Below are 12,711 nucleotides of genomic sequence, written 5' to 3'. Positions count from 1 at the left end.
GAAAATTGTCTTTAATCCCAGGGCACAGAGATAGTTACTGGGGGTGCCTGTGGTTGGTTCCGCGTATTTATATCAGCCTTCACCCACAAGCTCGAGTGGACAAGGACTGTAACCTTACTTTTCCATTAGCCAGTCTCTGGGAGGAGCCCACCCCACTCTTCCTCTGAGGTGGTAGAGATCTCAGCTCCGGATGCCCACACCCACTCACCTGACACCGTGCTAAATTCTGCGGGCTGCTGGTAAGTGGGCGATCGTCCCATACACAGCCTTCCCCGCGCTGGCATCCGCCAAGCACCTGCTGTCCTATCAGCTTCCTAAAGGTCAGTCCTGGAAGGTGCTGTTGCGTCGACCTTCACCCCCATCCAGAAGACATCCTCCGACGCCTCCACACGGCTTGCGCGTCCTCCCTGGAACACTGGCTCAGAAGCTCTTCTTCTGTCTTCAAACCATGTGGGAGCCAGAGGAAACTAGCTGTGGCCCCTTGGCACTTCCCGGTAGACAGAGGTGGGTTTGCAGAAACTATTCTACCTTCTTGCACCCGGTGTGGCAGGGGGAGCCAAGCCATCCATACTCTGAAAGCTGCCTCCCTGGGGCTCTATCCAAGAAAGGTATTTATTATCTCCTTCTGTACCCTGATCCTCAAAACCATCCCTTGTTCCTGCCACCCCCCTCAAGGCAGAGAGGTCTCCTTGTCTCCCAACCAACTTCCCACTTCACCCTGCGCCAAGAGCAGGAAGGTCTCCTGTGACGTCGAGGATGGGAACGTTTGCCTTTACACAGCGCTACCGTGTAAGGTGGAGTGGTATACGCACTGCACAAACACGTGCCCCTGAGTGGTGAGGATACAGCAGGAGGCTCCCACCTGCCCTGCCCTGACAAGAAGAAAAGTGCCTTTTTATAATTCACCCAAAGCTACCATACGTGGCCGGCACAGCCCTGCCCTTAGTCATGATGTCTTGTTCCAAACCTTACACCCAGGTCTAGACTCGTGAAACTCAAAAGCCAGCCATTTGACTCCTTTGTGAGTTGAGTCCTGCACTGTTTTCCCTTCCCTGAGGCTTCTCATGTCAGGCTGAGTGTTGTCTCCGTCTGCAGGCAAGAATCATAGGTGTCAGGAGATGCCTGACGATATCACACACACCCACACACATGCACACGCACACTCCCAGCTCCAATGTCGGATTTGAATCTTTGGGTTTGAGGCCAGAACTTCAATTTAAAAATCTCCCCCAGGTAGGGATGCCTGGGTGGCTCCGACTCCTGATTTCAGCTCAGGCCATGATCTCATGGTTCGTGAGTTTGAGTTCCGCATCGGGTTCTGCACTGATGTGGTGTGGAGCCTGCTTGGGATTCTCTCTCTCTCTCTCTCTCTCTCTCTCTCTCTCTCTCTCTCTCTCTCTCTCCCTGTCTCTCTGCCCATGCTCACTCTCTCTCTCCCTCTCAAAATAAATAAACTTAAAAAAAAAAAAAAAACTCCCCCGGTGGGTCTGCAGGGGGTCGAGGAGAAGCCGCGCCATGAGGAGAACCTGAGACCCAGTCCCTGGAGCACACAGCCCCACAACCCTCAGCTCCCCTTGGAGGGGGTGCTGTGCAAGGGTGGTGTAGGCCATTACGTTTCTTGCCTCGGCGGGTGAATTCAGTGGGGCTGGATGGTGAATGGTCCTATCTCAGAATGCCCTTGACCTCCCCCCCACCCGCCACGAGCATCTCGTTTTTTTCTCTATTTGGCTCCAGTTGAGATGCTGAGAAAATCCACATCACGCCATCTCTGGGGGAGATGCACCCTAAAGGCTTTCGTAAAGAAGAGCCACATGACTGGAGTCATTCAGCCCACTTCCCTCATCCAGCAGAGCGAGCCCATGGCAGCCTCCTCAGGGGGTGGTGGCAGGAGCCCCTTTCCGAGCCACAAGGGGCTGCGGGGACCACATGTGCCTCGCCTCCCCAGAGGATGGAGGAAGCCTGTGGGGATGGAGACATCCCAAATTCTGACCTGAAAACCCAACCCAGTAGGAGAGCAGGTCAGATTTCTATCGCCTCAGCATAAAATGGCAATGCTAATGTGGTTTCCAATTTCGGTTTTAAAATGCCACTTAAAGGACAGCGTCAGTTCCCTCACTTAAGACTTTTTTAAAATAATCACATTTCCTCATGAATCAGGCCGTGGGCATATCTGTCCTTCCTTCCCTGTCAAGAACTGGCAGAGCAAAAAGGATATTTTCTCAGATCTTTTCATAAGCAGTTGCTGCTTGTTTGGTCTGTAGGTCTTTCTCACTCCTACCCGGCACCCTCTGTCCCTCCTGCCCACGGCCTTGGCCCTGGCCCAGGAAGGCCCCCGCCTCTCCCCTGTGGGGGCACATGGTACCCCCAGTGACAGAGGTGCAAGAAAGACCAGGACAGAAGTGGCCAGGGGCAGGTTTGGAGCAGGGGTAATTGGACTGTAGGGAGGAGTTTATCCAGAATTAAAATTATAGGGACCCCTCACGGTTTTATGGGAAAGAAACCAAGTTGTTTAAAAACAAAAACAAAATGAGATCCTTGAGGAAAAGAAAGAAAACATAATTTCAAACCCTGAAAGGAATATGATCCCAAATATTGTCAATTTGGATTCTCCCCCCTCTTTCTAGGCAGGAATGGAACTCCTTCCCTATAATTTTAAGTATAGGTGGGGGGAGGGACATGAAACTTGAATGTTGTCAAAAGGACATCTCTCCTTTGCCACCTTCCCATTAACTTAAGATGTGACTTCAGAATTTGTGCCCATGAAGACAGGGTGGGCAGAAGGCCCAGGCCAACGGCCAGGGACCCATCGAGAGTCTTCTCTGGAGGATCGGGTTTGCAGGCTTGGCCTGGTCTTTGCGGAAGGAGGTGAGCAGGGAAGGGGTCAGGCCTCTGACGGCCCACGGCCCATGCAGGACTCAGCTCGGGAGCGGGATCCAGAGGCAGAACTCAAGCCCGCACCTGCTGCAGCACCCCCACCTGGCCCAGCTCCCCAGAGCCCGCCCAGGGTGCTCACTCTGTAGGCAGCTGAGAGAAGGATGTAGTGATGACAGGAGCAGGTGACACCCCTTCCTGGGGCAGGTAGGGCCCCAGCCCCAGGGCTTCTTGAAGCTGCACAGCTGCAGGCCTCAGCCATGCGTGAGGCCACAGGTGCTCCGGAACACTCCACATACCTCCCAGGTATCCGCTCAGCTGTACCTGAACCATCAGAAGGTTGAGTCCAATGGCCCTTACCAGTCCTTCCTTTGGGGCACCCCCCGTCCCTCCTGTTTCCCACACCCCAGACATCAGGCATCCCTGACCAGTTGGAAGGAGAACAGTCCCTCAGCTTGTCTCTTCTTGGGAACGCTCAGCCTCACAGACCTGGGTCTGCAAGAATGGAAACACCTCTTCCCACCACCTCAAACATGCTGCGGGCAGCATCTCACTTATCAAGGCCTCAAATGCGCTGCATCTACCCGCCAGGCCTTATTTGAGCTCTAAAGGGCTCCGTGTAGAAATAATAAAGGAGGCTGAAAACAGGAATGTTCTAGAACAACCACCCAGACTGAAGGGAAGGCCATAACTTGAGTCCATGAGCTGACTGATGTCAGATGTGTCAACTTTCTATCACCAGTGTCCTGTCCAATTCCTAGCAAGGGGTGGGAGAAGAGGAGAATTCTAAATGGTTACTGTTTGCCTCCAAGATGACTCTTATTTCCTTCTTTACCCTGGTCTGTATTTTCCACATAACGACCAAACGCTACTTTTATAAGCAGGATTAAAATAAGAGGGAATGAATTTTACTTTACAAAGGTCATTGGGAGCCACTGTAAGTCGTTGACTCTGGCAGTGACCTGAAGATAATCTGGGCTCGTGCTGGCAGGGAAGGGCACCCAGGACGGATGGAGGTGGGTCTCCTTTGAGGTCAACGAAGCTCGAGCTTGCGGGCCCTGGCTCATGTTCACCTGGTCAGGCATTTTTGTAAAATTTGCAAAGGTAAGGCATTTTATGAGGTAAGACTACTGTCTTCCTCTACAATTCCCCTCTACCACCCTGGTCATTCCCAGGAACACGCCCACCACCCGCTCTCCGGGCTCACTCGTGCCAGGATGGGAAGGTACAGGATCAGGGGTGGGGGTGAGGTGTTCCTAAACAGCTGGTAGCAGGAAACATAGCTAAGGAAGGGAACTGAGGAAACGTAGGGCGCCAGAAGCCAGTCTGGATTGTTCTTCCACAATTGCTTTGGATCTTTGTCAGCTTTTCAAAATTTCTAATTTAGGGACACCTGGGTGGTTGGTTAAGCGTCCAGCTTCATTCAGCTCAGGTCATGATCTCGCGGTCCATGAGTTCGAGGGCCACATTGGGCTCTGTGCTGACAGCTCAGAGCCTGGAGCCTACCTCGGACTCTGCGTCTCCCTCTCTCTCTCTCTGCCCCTCCCCCACTCATGCTCAGTCTCTCTCTGTCTCTCAAAAATAGACATTTAAAAAAATAAAATTTGTAATTTATTTTGATTGTTTCTCTAAGTAAATACTCACTTTAAAACCTCATTTTGTGCTGTCATTCTCAAAGACAGCCCCTAAGATGCACAAGGGCCCCACAAAACCTTGCTCTACCCCTGAGGACAGGCTGCAGAAGGACAAGGAAGGGCAGGAGGCTGCTGTGATGGCAGTGTCTGGTGGTGGGGGGGCGGCTTGTACACCCACCATGCAGAAGCAGTCCCTATGGAAACGCCAAAAGCAAGAAGAGAGAGAAGGTCCAGCCGTGACACGCAGCCTGGGGCACTCATGGACCTTACATTGCTGGCCACGAAAACAAGGCACTGACTGTGGGGGGGAGGGTATCTGGACTCTGACCTCGGCCCAGACTCAGGGACCAAAACCCAAGGACGTGACTCTCAGCCTCGGAAGACTCTGAATCTGAGGCGCACAGTCTAAACCGGCTGTAAACGGCCGGAGACTGCCTGGGTCTCACCCACCCAGGAGAGGGGAAGGGTTAGCCAGGGCCAGGGCTAGGAGAGGGGGCTTCTGAGGAGAGGTGACTCTTGCTGGGACTTCAACCCCTGGCACCTGCCTCTGCCTCCAGGCCTCCACAGCCCTCTGCAGCGGGCCAGCAGCCCAGCCCAGGCAGGGGAAAAATGACTCTACTCCTGACCACCCACGGAGCCCCAGCCCTGCCCCGATCTGCATACATCTTGCCTGACAGGCGACCACTGGCCTGGCTGAGGCAGTTTTAGTCTCAGCCTCTGGCTGCCAGGTCCCTCCCTCCTCTCCATTCTGAGATACCCCAGGAGGTTCTCCTGTACCTTATTTTTTTTATGTATTCTCAGAGAGAGAGAAAGAGCAGGGGAGGGGCAGACAAGGAGACAGCAAATCCCAGGCATGCTCCACACCATCAGCACAGAGCCCAACACGGGGCTCAAACCCACAAACCACGAGATCACGACCTAAAGCAAGATGAAGAGTCGGACGCTCAAGTGACTGAGCCACCAGGCACCCCTGACTCCTGTATCTTTAATCCACTGGCACTTCCACCAGTTAATCTCTGCCAGGTACTTCCTGGTGAACCGGAACTGACACAGGGCCCAAGTAGATTTTTCTTCTTGCCACAATCAGAGTAATTAAAGGCGATGAAGAGCCAGTAACTCTTGCATCGTGTGATTCACGCTTTTCCAACGTGCTATCTAAAATGATACTGCATCTCATCTGATGTACTCATACTCAATCTTAGGAAACACAATTCTAGAAAAGAACAAGCTCTTCCCAAATGAATTCTTGTGCCCTGGCCTCACCACCGAGTTCCAGATCTTTCCATGAAGTAGTTCTCCCTCACTGCCACAGAAGAGGTGGGTTGGGGGGCTTCTTAATGGACCAAACAGACCTTCTCCTTTGAGAAGGGGTCTCCTTGCTGCCTGTCTCTACTTCTGGGCCTGAGGCACCCGCTCTGGTGCCCAATCTCTTCCCAGCATAAACTCACAAACCGGGCACTATCTCCCCCTGGAAATACAGGGGCAAGACCAGAGGACCCAGCCAGACTCCCAGGTGCCCCTGAGCCTGGCTATGGATTCCAAACACCAGCCCTGTTCCAAGCCCTGAGGCCCCTTTTGCTACATGCTGGCTCTATCACAGCTTTGGCCTACTTCCCATTCTTGGCCACGATGGTGGCCTGTTCCTCAGCATGCAGCGACCCCACTGTGACTCCATGCCACCTGCACCGGCCGGGTCCAGGCAGCAGGAGGAATGTAGCTTCGCCATCATGCAAGCCTCTGTCCTTCCCAGAAAAGCCTAGGTGATCCAGCCCAGGGGGCGGCAACCAGTCACCGTCAGTCTCAGCAGCCCTGGAAGCTTAGTGTCCCTGTGGTCTTCTCAGCCAAAGGGACCCAGATGAGCAGATGAGGTCACAGGTTATTGGATATCAAGGCACGAACCAGTGAGACTTTGTCCAACATGTGGTCCACCAAGAGTCAGAGGCACCCACCACCTGCAGATCTAGACTGGCACCGTCTTCTGGGTGTCCCTGGCCACAACCCCAGCCAGCCCTATGGATCTTTGTCACTGACTCTCTCCATCCCGCCATCCCACAAAAGAACCTGCAGGCCCCCGGCATCAGAGGACAGCGGTTGAGACCCCCTTTCTGGGAGAAGGGCGTCTGGGAGCGTTCTCTTTGCAGCCGGCCTCTCGCGCACACCCCGTCCTTTCCCCGAAGTATTCCTCCCCACAGACCAGATGGCAACCCCATGCGGGGCCAGGCCTGACCGTGCCCCAAGCCACTTTCCACTTGGAAAAGTGCTTCCTTTCAAGAGCTGCGCTTAGCCTACTTGCTATTTAGTTCTCAAAAAACGGTCCTTCTAAAATGCAACCTTAATCCGCTAGGCACTGTGGTTGCCAAAGCCATCTGTAAACAAACAGACAAACAAATGGAAAGCACTGCCCAGGGGGCGATGGTTAAAATGAAAAGGTCTGCAAGCAAGGGTATCATCAGCATTCGTGGAGGAACACTCCACAGCCATCACAGCACACAACACACACCAAAAACCATCCCAGCAGCAACAAACCCCAGACAGCAACATTTCACCCCTGACCTTCACCCCCGCCTCTCGGTGCCGCTGAGTGGTTTAATAATAATTCCCTTCACATGCAGAAGAAACAGAAATAGCTTCCCCAAGCGCCACAGGCCGCTCAGCACAGTTGATGAAATCCTGGGGCTCTAATGCTCCCAGGCTCCCAAGTTTCCATTAAGCAGCTGCCAAATGGCTCTATCGTGGCCGGAAAGGCACCCTTGCCTCGCCTGCCTTGGTCCCTCCACAGACAGGCCAGAGGGGCGGACACGTGTGTCACTCAGCGACCACGTAATGGGAAAAGGTCGCTCTGGGGTCCCGGCCCTGCCACCTCTGCCTGTCAAAGCCAACTCGGATCCCCTTTATGATCTTTTCCGAGACTTAAATGTATGGGTACACAAAGCTCCCTTAATGGAAGGTCGCTCTGGCTTGTGTAACAAGCTGTGTAAACTTCATCTCTGCATTTACTCAGCACTAGCCTTGTTTAATTTCCTGTCCGGGGACGTTCGGGGAACGTGACTGCCCTCCCAGGGCTCTGAGCATCTTTTGGAAAAGAAGCAGTGCCCTTCCCACTTCGAGACCAAAAGACCCCCAAAAAAGGGCAAGATGCCTTCTCCAACTTTACCAAAAGGCAAGGCAGTTTGACCACATGCTTTTTTGCTGAGTTTCTCATTAGAAGTAGCCTAAGACCGAGTAGACGGGGCGCCTGGGTGGCTTAGTCACTTGGGTGTCTGACTTCGGCTCAGGTCATGATCTCATGCTTTGTGAATTCGAGCCCCACATCGGGCTCTGTGCTGACAGCTCAGAGTCCGGAGCCTGCTTCGGATTCTGTGCCTCCCTCTCTCTCTGCCCTCCCCCTGCTCACACTCTGTCTCTGTCTCCGTCTCCCTCAAAAATAAATAAATGTTTAAAAAAAAATTTTTTTTTTTAATTTTTTTTTCAACTTTTTTTTTTTAATTTATTTTTAGGACAGAGAGAGACAGAGCATGAATGGGGAAGGGGCACAGAGAGAGGGAGACACAGAATCGGAAACAGGCTCCAGGCTCTGAGCCATCAGCCCAGAGCCCGACGCGGGGCTCAAACTCACGGACCACGAGATGGCGACCTGGCTGAAGTTGGACGCTTAACCGACTGCGCCACCCAGGCGCCCCTAAAAAAATTTTTTTAAAGAGGGGACAAGTACAGGCTACAGAATGTCGGCTCCCTTGCATCCTGACCCAGCTGTGTGGCCTTGGCACATGGTGTCACTTCTAGAAGTGGCAGCTTCCTCCTTAGGGAAACGGCGGGATGCAACAGTACCTGTCTTCCAGGTCCCTGTGAGGAGAAAGATCACACCAAAGCCCAAGCCGGAGCTCAGCCTGTGGGGAGATGTCCGTGAATGGCAGCTACCGGCACCGCTCTGCCCTCGGAGGTGGTCACGGTAGGGGCGAAGTACGTGGTGAAGTGAAGTCTGGCTGCCCAGGTTCAAGCCTCAGCCCCACCACTCACAGCCTGCAAGCCCTTACAAAATGCAATATGATGCTGAAAAGCAGCAGCTGTGGGGAAGGAATGAGAGTGTCGGGGACCCCAGGTTCAGGGATTTCCCCTCCCCCCATCGAGAGCAGCGGTACCGCAGAGAGGCTCCATCCACACCAAACCCTTGGCGGACGCCCCTACTCCATGCTGGCTTCCTGGATGCTCACAGCGTGTTGCCAGAGCAGGACCAGAAATCACCTACCATAAACCCTCATCTTACAGCCCAAAGGGCTGGAGCCTGCCCTAGACTCTACTTAGGACCTATCCACTGAGCCGCCCAAACTTCCTGCCCTCGCCTCGTGTCTGACCTGATCTCACGCGTGGGGCAGAGAGGAAGTAGAGACAGCAGGGCCTTGCTACCCCCCGTACAGAGGCAAAGACAAAATTCCGGGCAAAATCCCAAACCCAACTACTCTAGCCCTGCAATTCAAGCCTCACCGAGACCCAGGGAAATAAGACAGCAGTGGCTTCACCTGGATAAAATCTCTTCCATTCAACCCACACGCTCTCCCTCCCCCTGGCTGACAGCGTCAGTGAGGAAGCCTGTTCTGCGTTCACATAATGTCCCCTGGGACCCTGCTGCCTGAGAAAAATGCTGTCCAAAATAGGTCAGGCCTTCCAAGAGAGGGGAAACCTCCCCTCACCGGAGTCGCCCACTTGCACGGCTACTGCCTCACTTTCTTGTGGTGGCCGTCCTGTGCTAACGTGGGTAAACCCCGCTCCCCTCAGAGCCAGCTTTCCCATCTGGAGAATGAGGGGTTGACCCAAGAAGCATCAGTCGGGCATCAGGGCTCAGCGTCTACACCCTAGGGGGACACTGGGCAGCTCCTCAGAACACTGGGCAGATGAGGCAGTGCTGCATCCTTCCAGGTCCTGCTGTCCCCTCCATCCCACACACATCCACCTCCTGGCCCTGGGGGGGCCCCCAGGCGACCTAGAGGGAAGCACTCCGAGCCGGAGGCCTCGCTCAGCAAGCAGTTAAACACTGTGTAGAGTCGGGACTTGGAGCCACAGTTTCGATGTCAGACAAAGAGGTTGCGGAGGTGTTTCTCCCGGGCTGAGACAGGATTTATGGGAATGAGCTCTGGCCAAGATTGGCCTTGCACACCCTGGTTTCTCGTATTGTGGCTGCGGCCAGGTGTGAGGGGCGGTGAGGGCGAGGGGGACTAACTCACTCATCTTTCCCCCTGTTCACTCAGCCAGTGCTCACCAAACTCCCCCATGCACTGCACCCCTTGATGGGATGAGAGACATAGCTATGAACTTGGCTGAGCCTGTGGGAACCTCGGGAGAGTGACCAGGCAACAGAGCTGAGACTATGGCGAGGGGTGAGGTCTCTAGGGTGCAGAACTTCACAGCTTCATGCCCCAGGCCTCTCACCCGCCTCCCGGTAATTCTGGTCCTGTTGGACGATGACAGTCCAGGCTGACCAGTGCTTCTAGAGAAGTGCAGGGGCTACCGTAGCCAGGGCAACACCTCCCATTCTAGTCTGGGGGGGGGGGGGGGCGGGGCGGGGGCTTGAACAGTTTCTCAAAGGAAGAGAGGAATTTGGACCAGGAGAACCCCTCAGTCCCCCTGACTGCTCACTTCTGTTCTGGCCACCAAGGCTTTGCCTGGAATGGCAAGGGCAGGTGGGCCATCGCCACTATCACAGCCTCCTCTGTTCCCCCCTGTGCCAGAGCAGAGCTGGCTCACAGTTTGGGAGGGGGGGGGCACATGTGCCCCCAGGGCACAGCTAGAGAGGCGCCTGGGCCCATGCAACCAGTCCCAACTAGTCTCGGAGTGCCTCTGCCACCGCCCGGGGCCTCCCCCAGAGGCAGTGTGCCCTGCCTGCGCTACCCAGCAGCCAGTGGGGCTCCGCGCCCACCCGGCCTCACCGGGAGGGAGGATATCGAGGAGAACGAAAGCAGGTGTCCACGTCCAGCCGCGCCCTGCCTCTGAGTCGGTCTGCTGTCCACAAGTCTGTTTTGCGCGTGTCTCTGTTCACAGGTCTGTAACCGTTTCTTTGCCCGTCAGTCTTTCCGTGACCCTGTTTTTCCTCCCTTCCTCTCTCTGTGTGTCCCTCTGGCCGTAAGTGATGTGAGGCCGGGCCGGGGCAGTCGCAGCGTGTCCCCTCTCGCCCTCATTGGTTGGCAGCCGCTCCCCGGGGGCAGCCGCTGTCAGTCCCGCCCCCCCTCCCGTCCCCCGCCCGGGACCTGAGCGCGCTCAGAGCCGCCTCGGAGCGCAGTCTCCTGCTGAAGACAGGAGCGAAGCAGCCAAAGCGAGTGGGGACAGACTCGCCGCACACTGGACATCTGAACAGGGACTCGCGGCTGCAGGACCGTCTGCTCCGAGACGCAGCAGCCGCGGCGGCGCCGGAGGACTCCCCGCCACCCGCCCTCGGTGCACCTGGCGTCCCGGCGCCAAGCAGGCACCCGAGCTGTGGCCGCACTCCCCGGGCGCCTCCCGCCGCCGCTGCAGCCTGGGGGAGCCCAGAGCCCGGAGCTCAGCAGAGCTGGGGGCCGGAGCCGAGAGCGCGGCTGCAAAACCGCAAGCCGGGTGATTGAGCACCGCGGGTGGCGACGGCAGGACACAGGAAAAGCCCGAGGGTCGCGCACTTGGGGCCGCCCGGCTGCGACCCGCAGGGACGGCAGCTGAGCGTGGAGGCGAGGGAGCGGCGCGGCCCCGGCTGACCCGAAGGCACCGGCTCCCGGTCAGGTGCGCGCAGCAGGGCGGGAGGGGCGCGCCATGGAGGCGCCCGGAGGCGCTGGTCCGCGCGACACCAAGTGAGGCGGCCCGGCCGGGGTCGGCGGCCTCGCGGGTCATGTACGGCGACGTGTTCAACGCCACGGCCGGCCCGGAGGCGGCTGGAGGCGGCGCGCTGGCCCTGGCGGCCACGGTCAAGGCAGAGGGCGCTTTGCCGCTGGAGCTGGCCACGGCGCGCGGCATGCGGGACGGCGCGGCCACAAAGCCCGACCTGCCCACCTACCTGCTGCTCTTCTTCTTGCTGCTGCTGTCTGTGGCGCTCGTCGTCCTCTTCATAGGCTGCCAGCTGCGCCACTCGGCCTTCGCCGCGCTGCCCCACGACCGTTCGCTGCGCGACGCCCGCGCGCCCTGGAAGTCGCGGCCGGTGTAGCTGCGGGGTGAGCCAGAGCCGGCCGGCGCAGTGTCCCGGTCTCACCCCCGGCCGCCGGTAGGAGCGGGGCAGGGCGAGCCCGACGCCGGGGGTCGCTGGCCCCTGGGCACGCCGCGCCCTGATCCAAAGACCCTTTACGACCTCGAGCGGCAAGGCGGGCGTAAAGGGAGTCGGAGGCTTCGCGGGCTGCGTAGGGTCCCGATCCCAGCAGCCGCGGGCTTCCAAGGTTCTGATCCCCTGGAGGAGTCTCTTCCCCCTCCCCGGACAGCGGGTCTAGCCGGGGTGCCTTCCTGGAAGACGGCGCGCCAGCCCAGACGCAGGAGCCTTCCCCACCGCCTGCCGACTCCCTTACTTTGCACAACGGAGGGGCAGGCATGGCTCGGCGAGAGCGTAACTAGCCAGGGGGCTGCCTAATCCAGACTCCCTGGCCGGGTGGCTGTCTTCCCGCGGCTGCTACCGCCTCTTCCACCCCTCGCCACCGAGGACCCCAGTCCCTCGGGAATCCGAGAGTGAACCCAGCCGGACTTGCAAATGATGGCCTTTGGGGGCTGCATCCCCTCGGGGAAGTGAGGGGATGCTGACTTTAAGTAGGTCTCGCTCAGGTCCAAGGGTTCAGTTTTCTTTGTGGGCACGGGAGGGGAGCTAGTCTAGAGACACAGGGTCGCACCTGCAGCACCCTGTGGTCGGAGATCCGCGTCCCGCATCTCTAGGGACCACATTTGTACAATAAAACCTCACCGAATTGGACCCAGTGCTGAGTACGCTCTGGTCATTGGTCGCGCCACTTTGGAAAGGGGGTTAAGGGCAGAGCTAGCGGGCAACACTCAAGCTCAATCTGCCTCCTACTTCACCATGAGCCAGATCAGTTTTAATGATACTTTCTCCTCTCTAGCTTTTACTCAGCGTCAATCAGGTAGTTGTTCTGCGAAGTGTTTTCTCAGAGCCCCTCTCAAAAAAAAAAAAAAAAAAAAAAAAAAAAAAAAAAAAAAAAGGAATTGGTGCCTTATCTGCAGAAAAAATTCCCTGTAAAGGCTCCATGGAGACCTT

The 12,711-nt window shown here is 56.6% G+C and overlaps 1 protein-coding gene across 1 annotated transcript; it reads left to right on the top strand.

Annotated features, from left to right (window-relative positions):
- Positions 1 to 10,365: 10,365 nt before the first annotated feature.
- Positions 10,366 to 12,411, top strand: SMIM32 (small integral membrane protein 32). The gene has a single exon (XM_043588466.1). The coding sequence runs from the start codon at positions 11,353 to 11,355 to the stop codon at positions 11,662 to 11,664; it is 312 nt and encodes a 103-aa protein (XP_043444401.1). The 5' UTR covers positions 10,366 to 11,352; the 3' UTR covers positions 11,665 to 12,411.
- The last annotated feature ends 300 nt before the right edge of the window (positions 12,412 to 12,711 follow it).

Source organism: Prionailurus bengalensis, chromosome A1, assembly GCF_016509475.1.
Source record: "Prionailurus bengalensis isolate Pbe53 chromosome A1, Fcat_Pben_1.1_paternal_pri, whole genome shotgun sequence".
In the NCBI taxonomy this organism is placed as follows: domain Eukaryota; kingdom Metazoa; phylum Chordata; class Mammalia; order Carnivora; family Felidae; genus Prionailurus; species Prionailurus bengalensis.
Note: the sequence above shows the minus strand (reverse complement) of the source record. Positions and strands in the feature narration are given on the sequence as shown.

What these genes read in the sequence shown, in the direction of transcription:
- SMIM32 (XM_043588466.1), top strand. Translation starts at nt 11,353, where the DNA reads ATGTACGGCGACGTGTTCAACGCCACGGCCGGCCCGGAGGCGGCTGGA.